This window comes from Semicossyphus pulcher, unplaced genomic scaffold (genome assembly GCF_022749685.1).
Source record: "Semicossyphus pulcher isolate SPU_LCO1_2020_fin unplaced genomic scaffold, fSemPul1.0.p SCAF_6, whole genome shotgun sequence".
Taxonomy (NCBI): domain Eukaryota; kingdom Metazoa; phylum Chordata; class Actinopteri; order Labriformes; family Labridae; genus Semicossyphus; species Semicossyphus pulcher.
In genome coordinates, this window is record NW_027211737.1 from 7,362,875 (window position 1) to 7,379,691 (window position 16,817).

Genomic DNA, 16,817 nt, shown 5'->3' on the forward strand with positions numbered 1-16,817 from the left:
TCCTTCTCCTTTTTATATCTTTCTCCTCCTATTCATCCCTTTCTCTCCTCCTTTTTGTCTTTCTTTCTCTCCTGTTTTGTGTCTCTTTCTCTTCTCCTTTTTGTCTTTCTTTCTCTCCTCCTTTGTCTTTCTCTCTCCTTGTTTTGTCTCTTTTACTTCTTTATGTCTCTTTCTCTCCATCCTGTCTTTCTTTCTTCCTTTCCGTCTTTCTCTGTTATCTATCAGTCTCTTTGTTAGAAAAAATAACAACACTGATTCCTTTTCGTTTCTTGTTTCCTCCCCCTCTCCTTTTCTCTCCTTTTCTCTGCTTCGTGTGTCTCTCACTAAAGAAGACAATTACATAAAGCAGCTCGCTGTCGGACACTCTCCTAAAAAAATCACATAACACATTTCTGTATGAGACCAAATGTGAGAAGTTTGTGTGGGTTTTTTTTGCATGAGTCAGCTTTAACCTCGCTGTGTTCTATTTCCTCAATGTCAAGAGTACAAATGATCTTCTTCAGAAGCCCTTTGAACAAGGTTAAGCTACAGACCAGAGCAGAGCTGGAAGTTCACTGAAGTATTTGAGGCAACATCTGTCCGTACGTGTTAATCACATCGCCAAATAAAGTCGTGCAGCCAGAACATTACGGGGCCAAAGCTCGTGGAGATAAGAAACCCCCTAACCCCTTTCAAATGAGGTTTAAGAGACTAAAACTAGTGACTCCTGACAGTTTATGTAAAACACAGAATCTGTGTCAGCCAAACTCCAGAGGACATATTCCACTTTTTACAGAAGACACTCGTCTCGTTACATTTCAGAGAGTTTTTGTGCATTGATAATGAATCCCAGCTTTTGTGTCTCCATCTGTTATATCTTTTCTGCACAGAGCTGCTGGCAAACTGACTAAATGACAAGCACACACACAAACACAAGGACACACAAACACACAAACACTCTACTATGTTAATGGACTTAAATGCCACGAGTCTGTTTAAATGTCAGTGCACTCGATTGTAACATAAAGTAAGTGCAACCAGGTGCGGATCACATCCATATTACTCTATTAAAGGCACATTTGTGTGCATGGACTGTTCAAATTCCAATAAACAAGACAGTTCACTTTCATACAGCGCTGATGTTTTTGTTTTCCTTGCTGTGATTATGAAACGAAGCTAATTCAGGCGTAAAAACTCTGAGCTCAAACAGAATCAGTTCCCCCCGTCCCTGCCACTGGAGCAGAAAATGTCTCTCCACAGCGTGACAGGAAACGCTCGCCTTACGTTTAACTGATGCTGATTGAACATCTACATCTTTGTACACGGATTAAATAAACTGCATTTAGTGTGTTTGTGTCTTAGTGTCATCGTCAGCGTTCAGAGTTGACTTACACAAGCACATTAGTAACATTAAGAAGCACAATAACCCTGGGAAGTTACCTTCTGTGCATCCTTTTTTAATACATTTTCCTCCACTTTATTTACATTTTAAATTTGGTGCGGAAGTGTTTCAGGTAAAGCTTGTGTGATATTATATATCATTTTAAAATTTGTGACAGACAGAAATGTGTCTGCATATTATTTAATATCAAGTCTCTTCGAGCAGTGGTTCCCAACCTTTTTTCCTTGGAGCCCCCCTGCTTGTGTCTGAGCCCGCCTAGCCCGCACACATGTGCACCAAAACAATAAAGTGATTCATTATAAATCTTTATCGGAACAAATGAACACCAATCAGCCTTCAGTTCACAGAGGTGTGGCCTACAAAGTAGCTACTATTATTGAATGAGGAGAAATATTTTCTAATAGTTGAACAGACTTTTGATTATCAACTAAGTGCTTTTTCACTGATTTTATTTAACATATGCAAATCTAATCTCGACAGTCTCAGTGCAGACAAAGCCTCGCACACCCCCACCCCCATCTTGTTTTAAGACTTTATCTTTATGCCTTCATATTTGTGTGTATAAAGTTGCATTACAGTGCTGTGAACCTTATGCACAATGGATAAAGCACTTTCAATGCATTTGCTGTAAAATGTCCTTTTCCTTTTGTTAAACTTTTAATTAATGTCTTTTGAAGCTTAAGTAAGATAATGCAAAGATAATAAAATACCATTCATTATAAAACACAAATTACATTGTTTTATAAATCACAGGACAACAATTAGTAAATATGATGAAATATATTATCATGGGAAACCATGAAAAATGACCTGTAATGCTTCTTATTTTAGTTTTTATTTTATATTTTTGTGGATTGTTTTATGTTTAAATCCACTCATCTCTCATAGGTAAGGATAAAGTACAGGAATGGTACATGTCACATTCACACACTGTTGGTAAAGTCTACTATGCTCCAATCAGGATCTATGGATTCACTGGGGTCCATGTCTTGCCCAAGGACACTTGGATGAGTGGACTGTAGCAGTCAAGGATCGAACCATCAGTCTTCCGACTGAGAGAAGATCCACTCTACCACTGAGCCACAGGAGAGGTAAGTAAATATTGAACAAAAAAACTAAAGAAGTTCCCTAAGCAAAATTATAAAAAGAGGCCGCTCAGTGATAAGCAAAGGCATGTTTGAGATGTAGAAGACACATAAATGTGTCTGTACAGGTGATCAGATACCTGGATGATGTGTCATACATAATCTTAAATAACCAGGAAACGGGATGTAAACAATGATAAGGGGGGAAAAAGTTACAAAAAAACAGGGATACTACAGGAAGTGTTAATGCAATTCGACTAAAACATCATCAAGTGAATGGCACCAGTTGATGTCGGGCATTATGGCAATAAAAAGGCCAGACATCAGCCCTCCACTCGTCTGTCTGGGACTCTTCATCCTTGACTTTCAGATTTGTAGGTGAACCTTTTTTTTTAACCCAAACAATGAAGATATTTCTGGACTGCACACAAACGTTGCACATGAGAATTTGCCGGCCAGGACTGCAGGAGGAAGGACGTTCCCCCTCACAGTGGGCTGGGATCTGTGAGGGGGAATTTCACAGCAGCTTTGAGCTGATGTTTGAAGGAAAGGGTTAACTCCCAGCTCTTTGCTTTCATCTTCAGAAATGCTGCTGCTGCTGCTCAGCTCTCCAGGATTTATCATGTTGAACCCCCTCTGGCGCAATGTGTGTCAGTGCCCATATGTACTGGATGTGCACGCCCATATACAGTATGTCTGTGCATCTGCTGTCATGTGCATACGTACCTGCATGTGAAAGCAGTTTGTGCACGCCTGCTGCAATTTTGTTCCTGTATAGGATTATAGAATATGTTTATCCTCAGAAGAAGAGACAAAATGACGTCATCACTCCCTCAGAGTTTGTATTATGGTTTTAGATTACATGGTTGTGAGGGTTAAAGTTAAGGTCAGGCTAAGGTCAGGATACAGCTACAGTCGAACAAACTTGCAGGTTTTGACACGACTCCAAATCTTTACTAAATTAATATCAGTTGTCCTGTTGTGACAAAGTGTCTCAATTTGCTTTGAGTCAGTTGTTTTGCTTTCAGCGCCAACACTGAATTCTTCAACATGTCTTGCTGAACAAACTAAAGGTTGCCCATGTCTTTATGATGGATTCAAACTGCTTCTAAAGACTCACATTTATCAGAGCTGTCTGTGTCGCTCTTTCACCGCAGCCGATGTTTGCTATTCTCTCAGTTGATGTCATCGCTATTTATGTTTTTTTGTAGGATACAGACGACTCTTTATATTGTCTTCATGTTGCCTGCCTGTCATGGACAGTAACACAAAAAGCAACATGACACAAAAATGATCGCAACAGATTTGTATGTGTTCATGTGTTGATTCTATTTAGGCACGCTCCTCATGTTGATGCCTTTAGGGTTTGTATCGCACCCAACACCTGAATACAGTGATAACAACAATATACAGACTGTGTATGTGTGTACACAGACAAGCACCAAACAAGCACCAACCTCACAGCTTTCCAGGAATTGTGAAGAGATTGGCTGGATATCAAAGACTCTTTTGAGCTCTGCATTCACAGAGACCTGCTGCTTGCGTGTGCAGTCATTGTTACATCATGCTATATTTAACATCTACACTAATGACACTCCTATTGTTTCTGGGAAATGATATGCTGCACTTAATAAGTAACTTCTGATAAAGTAACAATCTGATGATCTGTGTTTTTGTCTCTTAGGTGGCACCTCTGGCGATAAGAGGTCATTGCAGGTGTGTGTTGGACATCAGCTATAGTGACCGTTTACTCCTGTGCTTCACACATTAGAGGAATGAAGAACGATTCTCGTGCGTTAAGTCCTCTTATCCCCTCTAGTGATCAATCCAGGGGATTGACAATATCACTCACTGTGTTGCTTGTGAAATTTGCTGGAAATATCGATGCCACCACTCATAATACTGTAAATGCAAGAGCTTTGATCACTGGGCCATAGGCATAGTCACCATTGTGTTACCCAATATGGCGACAGATAGTGACTTTTATTTAAACAAAAATCATTAAAAGCAGATCTAATTTCTACTCAGAGTATTACTATTGTACTGCTTTCTTTCAAACCGGGATCTGAGTATCTTAATTTGTTTCTTAACACGCTCTGGAATGACAAACCTTCATGAATCCTTGAATGTCCCACAGGATGTAAGTGCTAGGTTGCACTTTGGAAACATAAAGTGTTTAAATGTCAAAGTCGGCTTTAAAAGCCAGAAAAATCCCCCTGAAGTAAAAGTTGAGTCATTGGCATTTATCAATAACACCTTCAACCCAGCTTATATTCTAGTATGGGCTCGAGAACGTCTTTCTTTTACCTTTTATGTGTCGCTGTTCTGCCCGTCAGTTGGGCATTCGAATGAAGTGAACAAACCCTTTCACTGAATCTTCCACTTAATTATACACATTTGTAACAGATTGAGACAGAAGAAAGAGAACTTTACATTTTTAACTGTGTAGTCTACGCTGCAGCAGCACTTGGAAGGGATTAGTCTTCCTACAATAGTTCCCTGCAGGTTCAGTGAAATATGGATGGCTGCAGTGGTTTTAATTGGAACAGTAGAAGCAGTGGGGCTGGCTGTCCTCTGCAGGTTGCATCCACCGTAGACTAAATGACAGCATCAGTTAATTTCCACTTAAAAATCAGCAGTAGTATTGTATGACGTCTGTCTCACGTGTCAAATAGAACAGAAAAAGATTGATTTTCCTTCACTCATTAAGCCTTGGTGAGAAACACATGACTGCTGATACATTCAAGTTTTAAAGGAAGAAAATGACACGTTTGTCTTGTTTAGAATGGAAAGTTAAATTCTCAAGTAATTAAACACAACAGCTCAATATAACACACGCAGTCGGTTTGTTGCCTCAGGCAAACTTTTGTCTGGTATGATCAAGTAGCTTAAGCTTGGCTAATGTTATTATTTGATAACAACTTTTGTGCTCTACAGTGGATAATACTGACTCAATGACTTGATTTGAACACACCTCTGTAATATTATAATGTTACAGTATTTAGCTCTTAATATAATTCCATAAATGTCATGTTTGGCTGCTGTTTCTCACAGTTTCAGTAGAAATACAATCCATCCATTATCTATACCGCTTATCCTGTTCAGGGTCGCGGGGGTGGGCTGGAGCCTATCCCAGGTGTCATTGGGCGAGAGGCGGGGTAACACCCTGGGCTGATTGTCAGTCAATCACAGAGACAGACAACGTTTCACGCACACACTCAATTTTAGAGTAACCAATGAACCTAACGAGCAGTCTTTGGACTGTGGGAGGAAGTCGGAGTGTCCAGAGAGAGCCCACACATGCACAGGGAGAACATGCAAACATGCAAAGGCCCCCTGCGTCCGAACCAGGAACCTTGTAGCTGTGAGGCGACAGCACTAACCACTGCACCACCGTGCAGCCCCAGAAATACGATCACCCACCATTATTTTCCCATTGGTTTTAGATGCAGCAGACCCAAATAGACATAAAGCATTAATGCAATGCTCCAAAACATACTTATATTGAATTAATGAAAACTGAATTGAATCGAAATTTGTTAAATTAGTCTTCTCACTGCATCAATACACAGCTATCAGAAGTAAATGTTTGACATTTTGGTTTCTGCTATTAAAATGATTTCATTTGCTTTTTTCACATAAAGGTTTACATGTCTTGTTCGAGTTTGGCTGAGCGGTTTAGTGCTGTTTGGGTAATAAGGGATGTTCTACACATCTCAGAAATACTGAAAATCTTTGAAACCCCATTGGACAAACTAAAACTACTCGCCTCAGGCTACAAACATCTCTCTCTCGTTTTCATACAGCAAAGCTCGTGTTTTCCTGAGAGGTCTTCACCCAAACAACAAATAAGCCGTCTTCTGTCTTCTGCATCACATTTTTCTTTTTCCAACAATATTACAGCGTCTGTCAGAGATGTCGGTGCATCTTCAGATCTCAACCTTTATTTGACTTGCTATCGGCAGGGGCGTCCAGTCTGGTTTTCAGCATCTATGAAATATTGTTAAAAATCTGTTGAGACACTTTTATTCTCTCACAGTTGGATTATGAAATTGTCTATTGACAGGCATCCATTGGTGAACAATTCCAAAGTTTTACTGAATGTAGCAGCTAGAAAGCCAACACAAACCAAGAAAAGAAACTTCCCAATGCTTCTATATTGGAGACTAGTTTTACTCATGAGACATCAGTTAGATTAAAATGGATTAGCGCTGCAGAAATCAATGCCAAATATAAACCCACTCCACAAATTAGCATCTCTGTTATGGCTCAGATTTCCATAATAAAAACGCATCCTTCTGTAAAACACACTGGAACGGTGCATCAAGTGCGGACTCGCTGACACTGGTTTGATTCGAATGGATTGGCTGTGCGGGAATCAATATCAAATGTGAATCCGTTTCTGTGATAAGTCTGATTCCTGCCTGGGGAGTCGGCATCGTCTCCTTCTCTCCTGTCAGTACGCCTCAGCGGCCGCATCCTATGCGCTCTGAGTAATACGACACAGACACAGCGAGGGCGAGTTAACGCACACTGAAAAGATACTGAGAGGAGGACGGGGAGAGATACTGATGTGAGGAGAGGGAGGCGAGTGGAGGAAAGATACTCTGCGATGAAGAGAGCAGAAGCACAGACAGAGATATATATAACGGCAGACAAAGCCCTCGTCCGTCACTAAATCATGTTTGTCATTCTGGCGGAGTGAAGGAGAGAGTGATGCTTGGTCCCAGAGAGAGCTCTGACTGCTGCTCCTTGATGTTTTTGAGTCTGTATATCCTGTATTCATTAATTCCCACGCTCACAACATTTTAAGCCTGCATTTGTGTGTATTTGTGGATGATTTAAAGCGTGGCGGTAGAAATTCACACCAGAGACAAATGGTTTCCACCACACAGGGGGTGTACACAAAAACACTAACACCTTCTTAAAGGATAATTCCTGTTTATAACAGCTCAGCAACAATTGGCTGGATTTGACTCTGATGATGCAAGGAACGCAGGCGGCTGACAATCATACAGGTGGTAAACAAACCAACAAATTACCCAAACTTATTGTGAAGAGAAAACCATATTTATAGTCCATCCATCAGCTTCCAAGTTGAGCTATGACTGACCATGTCTAAGTTGAGTATGCACAGCTACCCCTTGAAATTAGGGACTATAGTAATTAGGTGGGACAAAATATCGATACAGCATCTTGACTCGTGCAATAAAATTACCGATAGGCTAGTACCCAAATATGTATTTATTTAATGTGTATTTATATAGGGACAAGTATGAAGCACATAAACTGATGCCACACACTACAGCATGTATAGCCTTGGCTAATTTGCAATGCCGTCCCTAGATGGGCCTTTAGACAAGAGACAGAACAAAACAGACTCAACCATAAAACAAATATAACAATACAGGATACAAAATATCCTACCATAAAACTTAATGTAAAACAGGAAGCACCAAATCAAACAGGACTACATGACAGAGCCCTCTTCAAAAACTGTTTCAGATTGAGTTTAAAAAGCTCCAAGTCAGGGTCCAGTTTGAGCTCTGCAGGTAAGGCATTCCACATATTGATCCCCTGAACACGAAAAGCGCTTTGTCCGAGTGATAACTTACCAGAGGGTATGTATGTATATGGTATATGGACTGTTCTTATCTAGCGCTTTTCTAGTCTTTGTGACCACTCAACGCTGCTTTTACACTATGTGTCACATTCACCCATTCACACACTGATGGCAGAGGCTGCTACATAAAGTGCCCAACTGTCAGTTATCACATTCATACACGTTGGCTATGCCAGTGGGCGCAATTTGGGGTTCAGTGTCTTGCCCAAGGACACTTCAACATGTAGCCTGAGAGAACTGGGGATCGAACCTCCGACCTTCCGATTGAAAGATGACCGACTCTACCGCTCCAGAGGGCACCTTACCATCTCCATTAGATGCTCCAGGTGTTACAGAGCCTGATAGTCTCAGTGGGACCACGAGGTCACTGAGCACCTGAGGAGCCTGATGATGTAAGCATTTATGGACTCATTTGAGATTATCAAATTTAATAAAATGATATGAACATATTAAACTTTTTTAGAACATCACAGTGTAAGACATGTGATCTTATCGGCCTCCTGTCTAAAATCCTCATGGCTTTATTATATATCATCATCAGAGGCTTGATTGTTGAAGATGCTGCATGTGACCAGGAGGTTACACAATAACTTAGATGTGAGAAAATCATAGAGTGCATAAAACTATTAGCGGCATGGAATGGTAGACAGTCTCTGATAAGCCTGATATATTATCAAATTTTAGTCGGGAATCTAAAACAAGGCCGAGATATTTTACTTCTGGAGCCTGCCTGCTTCAGTTGATATTTTATTATACAAATATACGGCACTCTAAACAGATTTCCCTGCAATTTTGACTCACCGTGTCACTACTTCATTACTCCTCGCGGTGGCGCATCACGGTGTTGTCTTCATGGTGTAATTATAGCCAGTAATACTGATTAACTACAAGCACCAATTGGCTGGACCTCTGTTCAATTAGGTCAGTCACTTTAAAGTGGGTGAATACTTATGCAATCACTTATTTTACATTATATATTTTTAATTAATTGACATTCCTTTGTATCTGTTTTCACTTTGACATTAAACGTTTTTTTAATAAAGTCAAAAAATCCAAATTATATTGACCATGATTCAATTTATAAAAGCAAGGGGGTCAATACTTTTTATAGGCACTAAAAATCGAGTATCGCAGAATCGCTGTATCATGATATTATCGTTATCGTTGGCCACATATCGCATATCGTATTGTAAGTTACCTTGTGATTCCCACCCCAAATTGAAATGCAAAGTTACTACAATACTATCGCTTCAATGATTAGTCCATTCATAGATTTATCAATAAGTTGATCAAGACAAAATATGTTTCAAGCTACTTTGATAATCCATTAAATGTTTCAGCTATCATGCAAGCATAAATGTCAAACATTAGCTAGCTAGTTAAGAATTTGCTGCATTTCTGATAGTAAAGTCTTCTGGTTTAGGACTAAAATAATTTGAAGAGTTGCTTTGTGCTGTGGAATTCTGGAATGAGCAGAGTCATTTTTTATATATATTATGGACTAAATGATTATTCATAAAAATTACCAAAACTTTGTTGTTGTAGTTGAAAATAAAACCATGAGGGGATAGTTGCTAAATTCATTATAAACTAATCCAGTATCCCAAAGTCAATCATTTAAGCTAGAGATCGTACTGTCAGTTTTCACAACAGATTTCCGAGCTTGGTGTTTGGATGTTAGAAATGCACCATGGGAATATAAATATACAAGCCTTTGTTCTTAAAAAGGTGCGACTTTTCATCAAAGACCCAGATGTTTTCTAAAGTCATCCGTATTTAGTGCTAATGTTCCATCCAGCAGAGTTTTATGTGAATCTAAGCCATAGAAGAGCTCCAACTGTCAATCATGCAACATTGCCTTTTAATTCCAAAAGCAGGTGCAGCCAAAATAGCTCCTCCTACTCTATACCTGTCATTTCGGGTACACTCTCTTTTAGTTTCACCTCAAAGCAAAGATAATCTTGCATGTTTACAACCTGTCTGATATTTTAACTCAAATGTACCTTGCTGTGTCAGACGTCGTTGTTGCTGTGTTACCAGATTAGATTTTTATTCATCATTAACTCGGAGATTTCTTTATAAATGAAAGAAATAAATTGTAAAAAGAACTTTATGGTTCTTCATTCCGCTTCAGGAGTCTATAAAAATCTTTCAATCTACTACAACTATTTCAATTCACATCATTAACTCAATTATCTTACCCACTTCCCTAAAGTAACAACAACAAAATAGAGGTCCAAAATCATTATAGCTAAAAAACCAAAGACATCTGACTACAAATCCCTCCCCCTTCATCTACATCTCTCCTGAGCCAGTTCCTTTATTCACTCATTTTGATCTGATCGGTGTGTCAAAACCTCCTCCTGCTCTCTAGATGTCTTAACCACTTAATTTTCTGGTTTCACACATCATTAAATCGAATATTCTTTCCATTATTAATTTTATCTCTCCACTGGCACTTTACTTGCTAGTATTACGATTACAGTTGCCCAGCTTCTGCTGAAAAAGTCCACCATTGCCTTATTGGTATCAAATGATTTCCAGTCGAAACAAAATCTTAATTAGTTTCCTTCTGACCTTTGTCATAGGAGTATCTCTCTTATTTGTATTAAAACAGCTTCGTCTTAATGAACAAATTCTTATCAATCTCCGACCCTTGGCAAAGAAGTATCACTGTTCAAATTGGGGCAACCCCATCCATGATTGTTCGCTGTACTTGTGGTGTACCTCAAGGGTCAATGTTAGGTCCTCTTTTAATTTCCATTTACATGCTGCTACTGGGCCACAAATTTCATCAACACTGTATTAATTAGGGGTGGGAATCACACGGAAACTCACAATACGATACCGTACGTGATACGTGGCCCACGATAATGATAGTATCACGATACAGAGATTCTATGATAATTGATATATTGCAAGACAATCATATAACGATACATCACGACATCTGATTAACTGAAGAATACAAAATGCTCCTAAAAAGGTCAAGTGCAGGATTATTTATTCACTGCAATTTGGTGTTTTACAGAATTTCTTACAAACTGAGATGAAACAATCTACGTGTTTTCAGTCTGTGAATTAAAACGACAGAACTTTAGAACAACTGTAAAAACAAATCAGGACTTTGGATGTGAAAGTGGCTGCCGCATCTTTTAACTTCTTTTCACTGCTGTCTGACATTATCCTGCTGTCTTCTTCTTTTTTTTCTGCTGTCAACTTCTTCTTCAGCCAATAAATTTCCCTTCACGTTAGCCTCATTCATGTCGTAATCGCCACCGCGAGGAGTCATGGAGTAGTGACGCAGTGACTCAAAATCGCAGGGAAATCAGTTTAGAGTGACATATACATATTTGTAATTTAAAATATTGATACTTTGCACCAGCCTATTGATAATTGTATTGCAAGAGTCAGAACGATGATATATTGCCATATCAATATTTTGTCCCACCCCTAGTATTAATTTTGTAGTGTACACTGATGACACTAAGCTGTATGTTCTACCTAAAACCTGATGAGACTGCGAATAAAGCCTGACTCCTGTCTCTTTACCTCAAGAGCTGGATGGCGCAGAACTGAATCAAACCATTCCAGCCATCTCTGTCAGCTCCTCTACAAAATGTGGTTGCTTATTACCTATTATAAAATAAGCCTGCTAGTAATATAGGGATCATATCTGACATATTTTTCATTTAACAACCAAGTATCCGCTGTGCTACAAATTTCCTTCAGCTGAGAAAAATATTTAAAATTAACTCACTTTTAAGAGCTGCAGATCTTAAGAAAGTAATCCATGCCTTTATTTCCTCCCACTTGAACTACTGTAATTCTCTTCACCGACCTCTGCCATAAGTCAACTGCCTGCCTCAAGCTCATCCAAATCACTAGACTTTTAAAAAACTCTAGGAAATCAGATGTAATCACTCCCGTTCTTGCATTTTTGCTCGAGCTCCTAGTGAGTTTTAAGAATTGTCTTTAAGATCTTCATAAAAACTTGCAGCGGTCATTGTTAATATGCGTATGAGCCTGAGATCCTCCGGCAGGGATCTCGTTGTTGTTCCAACTACTCGTTTTTCCTCGAGCTAACAGGAAGTTCCACAATGGCATGGACCGACCAGTCTCAGGTATCTCCGACTAGCAAACTCTAAAGCACTCTAACCGGATAGCCTTTTTTTTTTTTTTATCGTAACTAAGTCTTCGCTATGTTTTGTTTTCCCCCTTGTTGCTCTGCATTCTTTTTGTTTAGAAGAATGCCACATACATTAAGTTTGAATTATTATTCAGTTTTATTTTCCTTATGATCCAGTTTTGATGAGACCATTGCAAAGATTTAGATTAGATTTCACTCTGTTCTATCCTGAAGTGTTCCTGTTATTTTGTCCACCACGTTGTATATTCCCACTGGGGCTGTCAGTGTACAAGCCCCTCCAAACCCTTCTCCTCTCATCCTCGTTAAACCAGCATCTGCTGAGGTAAGAGGCCCGAAACCCCTACCACACACACACAAACACACGCAGACACACACACACTTTCCCCCCTCCTTTGCACTCCATTCTCTTGAGCCTGCCATCTGCCACAGTGTTGGACAAGACCCCACTAACACGACAGCCACACACACAAGCTTACACCCTCATTTCAAACCCTTGCAATTGCTGGAGAACAGTTCCAGTACAGATGCACATGAATGCACACAGCTTACTCACACACACACACACACACACACACACACACACACACTACACGAGCCAAAGTTAGCCAGGCTGCATATTTAATGAGGAGCCCCCCCATGTGACAAAACAGCTTGCAGGGTCATAATGGTTTCAAACAGAGCCCCACCCCACGGAAAAGAGCCAGTGCACTCCTTCCCTCCTCTGTGAGTGAGGGAGGACAGAGAGGGGAGGACGGAGGGAGAACAACAAACTCTAATTACTCCTCTGTGGCTCTCGGGCCCCTCCAGCATTTTTATTTCAGGAGTTAAGAGAGAGAAGGAGGAGAAGAGAGAGGAGAGGAGAGAAGGCTGCAAACAGAAGAAAGACCCCTGCTGATTGAACATGAAACATCTCCCTATGGCTCCCCCTCAGCCTCCACTCGTCTCGTCGTACATAATGCCCCCTCACTTTCCCTGCAATTGTTCATCAGCCCTCAGTCATCCACAGTGAATAATGATGTTTCCTCTTGGAGAGGACGAGGCAAAAGGAGCAAGCCCGAGGCCATGCATTCTGATGGTCTAAGCATTCCCCAGTCACACTCTGGCTCGGGCAAAATCAACAGCAGAGAGGGGAGGGAGGATGCATGCATGAGCCGCATCCTCCTGCATCCATATTCTCCGGGTGTTTGTTTGTTGTGTTTCGCTCATTATTTACAATCTGTATCACCCAAAAGTCCCTCTGCATTTCACCCCGCTTAAAATAAACACAGATGCGGGATGAGAGAAGAACAGTGGACGCCAGAGACGCCGCTGTCGTCTTTCACAAACAGACCCGGGCGAGTTAGCAGCATTATGTCTGCTCTCTGGGGACGTTCGCTCTCACCTGCCCCTGCCACGCTGCCATCATCGTCACTGTCACCCTGGACGGAGCCCTTGGAGGGGCGAAAACACTTGAGGAAGCTTGCTTCCCCCAGAAGTTGAAGCTAAAGAGACAGTCGGGCCTTGATCCCGAGTCTTGGGCTATTTCAAAAAGGCTGCTCAGTTCGTTTCTGCCAGCCGCCATCACGTTTCTTTTCATGGGTTCATTTGCTTTTTTCCTAATTTCCCCTGAATAGATTTGAATCTATGGTCTGTGCCAGGCTACGGATGATTGACAGGGAAATTGAAGCCGAGGTTGTTTGGTTAGATTGCTTTGCTGGGGCCCAATGAAAAAATGGCATATTTGGTCACATTCTTGCAATATACTTGGTTTTTTTGTCAGATTCCACAAGCTAATAAAATCCTTAATAACCAGGCCATGTGCAGCATTATGGTCCCGCTGTAATAGAACCCATTAAAGACACATTATCTGGTTCAGTGTGTCTTTCCGCTGCCTGTGCCGATGTAGGATGAAATGGGCCATTCTAATCCTCATTAACATAGCTAATTTCACATAAGAGAAAGTTGATAGTGGGTGTCAAAACCATTCAAAGGTCAGCCAAGCAAGCTACACCATTTGATATGCAACTACGCAGCTGCAAATGGGTATTTCTGTAACAGTGCTTTTGTAAATGTTCTCGCCGTCTGAACATTTATTAGGTGCTGTGTTACATTTACTGTAAGCCGCTTCAGAGGCAGAGCAGTGTCATTGCTGCTGTTGTGTAATGTTTGACAAATAGGCACAGCAGGCAGAGCATGCATAGCAAAACGGATAAAGTTGTCAAATCCAGCTGATGATGGTTTATCGTGCATACAGGAACAAAAAGGAGGAAGGAGGGCGATAGATTTCCATCCGTCCCTCTCCTCCTTTCTCAGGCTGCACAGGCTACAGCTAACCTTTGGTCAGAGAGAGGGGAACAAACATGTGACATGCTGCTCCTTCAGCAGACTCTGGCATAACGCCATGTCACAGGAGGAAGAGGGGACAAGACTGGCATTAGAGGCATGACGATGCTGCCACATGACCTTAACAGGGGACAATTAACTGAACGTCACCCTCCTCAGGCCAGCTGTGTTTGGCTATGTGGCGAATGTGTTCGACAGCGCACAACAGCAAAGAGAGATCATAATAATAAATCAACACCAAAGACTTCATTTTTCAGATCGTACAGGGGCCCTGGTAGCCCCGATGTGGGGGTCAAAATATGTCGAGGTCAAAACTGGGCTACTTGCGGATGAAATGTGGAAGTTTTTACACTGATTTATATACAACTGTGGTATTAAAAACATTTTAAATTTACTTTTTCAAGGGATGACAGGTTTTTAAAACATGTTAAATACAGTCAGTGAAATGCTCTTGAAAACAAAGCCACCTAGACATACTTTTCAACCGATGTAACCCGTTTTCAACTAGACGTCCTTTGATTTGTACATTATCAATAGCACTTCATTGGGATTGCAGATATAATCAACTTGTTTTTGTGTGAAAAAATAACATTTCTTAAAGAAATATCTTAAAATCAATGCTAGGACCTTTGAAAATTCAATGTCTTGACATGTGCACACAACAGGAAACCTACTGTATGTGACACAGAAGATATGTTTAGTGGTCTGGCCTCATGAAGTGTAGAAAAGTGTCACTCCTTCTTAGCAATCACTCCACAGCCACTTGATGATGTTTTGTATAATCAACAAGAAAAAATAAGCTGAGCAATCTTTGAAACCTCTCCCGAAAGCAGCTGGATTTAAAACTCCTTTGAAGAAGAGGGGAAACACTGTGATAAGAAAGTATTAAACTCACTCAGGCACCCTCCTGCGGGCTGTGATGCTGGCCACGATGACGCTCTCCGGTCTCGGGGTGGCCACAGCTTTGAAAGTCCCCTTCCAAAACTTCTCAAAGAGCAGCTTCTCCTCCAGCTGCTGGAGGCCGGCAGTGCTGCCCTGCGATCCCAGGGCAGGAGGGGGGCCACAGGGGCCAAGCTGGAGCGAACACGGGGGCTGCATCTGTGGTTCTCGGTCTCCAAACCACACCGACAGAGTCTCTCATGGAAATACACGAACACACGCAGGCTGGTTGTCGCTCAGGAGCTGTCCAAGTACTGAATCAAACGGCGTAAAGCGCAGCAAGTGTTCGGCACAGTCTTCTCCTCTCGCAGCGGCAGGTCAATGTGTCAGCGCGTCTGTCTGCCCCCGCGCTCTTCAGCGGGAGCGTGGGGAGAGGGACAAAAGCTGACCCTCTCCAACTGGAGGCTGGGTATTGTTCTCCCAGATGAAGGAAGGAGGGGTGGGGGAGATTTTGTTTCTCTCTCTCCGCCTCTCCTCTTCTGTCACATCTGCTGCTTTTTGGAACGGGGTCTGGGAGTCGTAGCGCTCCTTTTTCTCCCCTTGTGCTCCTTCACACAGAATAAGGCATCACTCACGAGAGCCGGAGCGTGTTTCAGTCCAGAGGAGTGAGAGACCAAATGCTTTTCTTGGTGCTGGAGTGCTGTGTTTTGGTGCTGAGATGATTGGACGCCTTCGCACACCGGCTCAGGGCAAGTGTTGCTGCGGCGTGTCTGAGGGCAGGTGTGAGAGAGTGTGCGGGTGAGAAGCGAGTGAGGAGCTCAGCTGAGAGCCGCTTGTTTTGTGTCTCTCAGCTCGTGACGTCAAAATTGGGGGCTGGCCGGTTGGGAGAGGGACACCTCCTGTCAACCTCTCTCTGTCTCTTTCTACTATACCCTTGATTAAGTTCACGTCTCATCTTGACATGCAGTAAGATGTCTCTTTTTCTATCTTGTTCGGTTTCCTTCCTCCTTTGTGACGTTGTTTCTGTATTTCCATTTTCATCCTTCTTTCCTTTTTTCCTCTCTTTTCCTAATTTCTTCTTTTAGTAAATACTGGTGTTAAAACTACAATAATTAGTCAGCTAATCTCTCGGAAAAACACGAAACATTCTCTGTTTGCAGCTTTTCCGATGCAAGGATCCTCTGCTTGTACACCTCCGTAAACTGAAAATCTCTGGATTTGTTCTGTTGCTCAGACAAACAGGATATTTGTCTGTGTTACCTTTGGCTCTGGGAAACTGTGAGGGGCATTTTTTTATTACAGTCTGACATTTAAAGGTCAAACACTTAATCGATAATGAAAATAATTGCAAGTTGAAGCACCTACAATTTCTCCCTT

The 16,817-nt window shown here is 41.4% G+C and overlaps 1 protein-coding gene across 1 annotated transcript in view; it reads right to left on the reverse strand.

Annotated features, from left to right (window-relative positions):
• srrm4 (serine/arginine repetitive matrix 4) overlaps positions 1-15,797 on the reverse strand; it is a 76,497-nt gene extending 60,700 nt beyond the window's left edge. The window contains exon 1 of the mRNA XM_069682397.1: positions 15,457-15,797. Within this exon, the coding sequence (XP_069538498.1) occupies positions 15,457-15,659 (203 nt within the window). The 5' untranslated portion in view covers positions 15,660-15,797. The remainder of the gene's footprint in view (positions 1-15,456) is intronic.
• Positions 15,798-16,817: the final 1,020 nt, after the last annotated feature.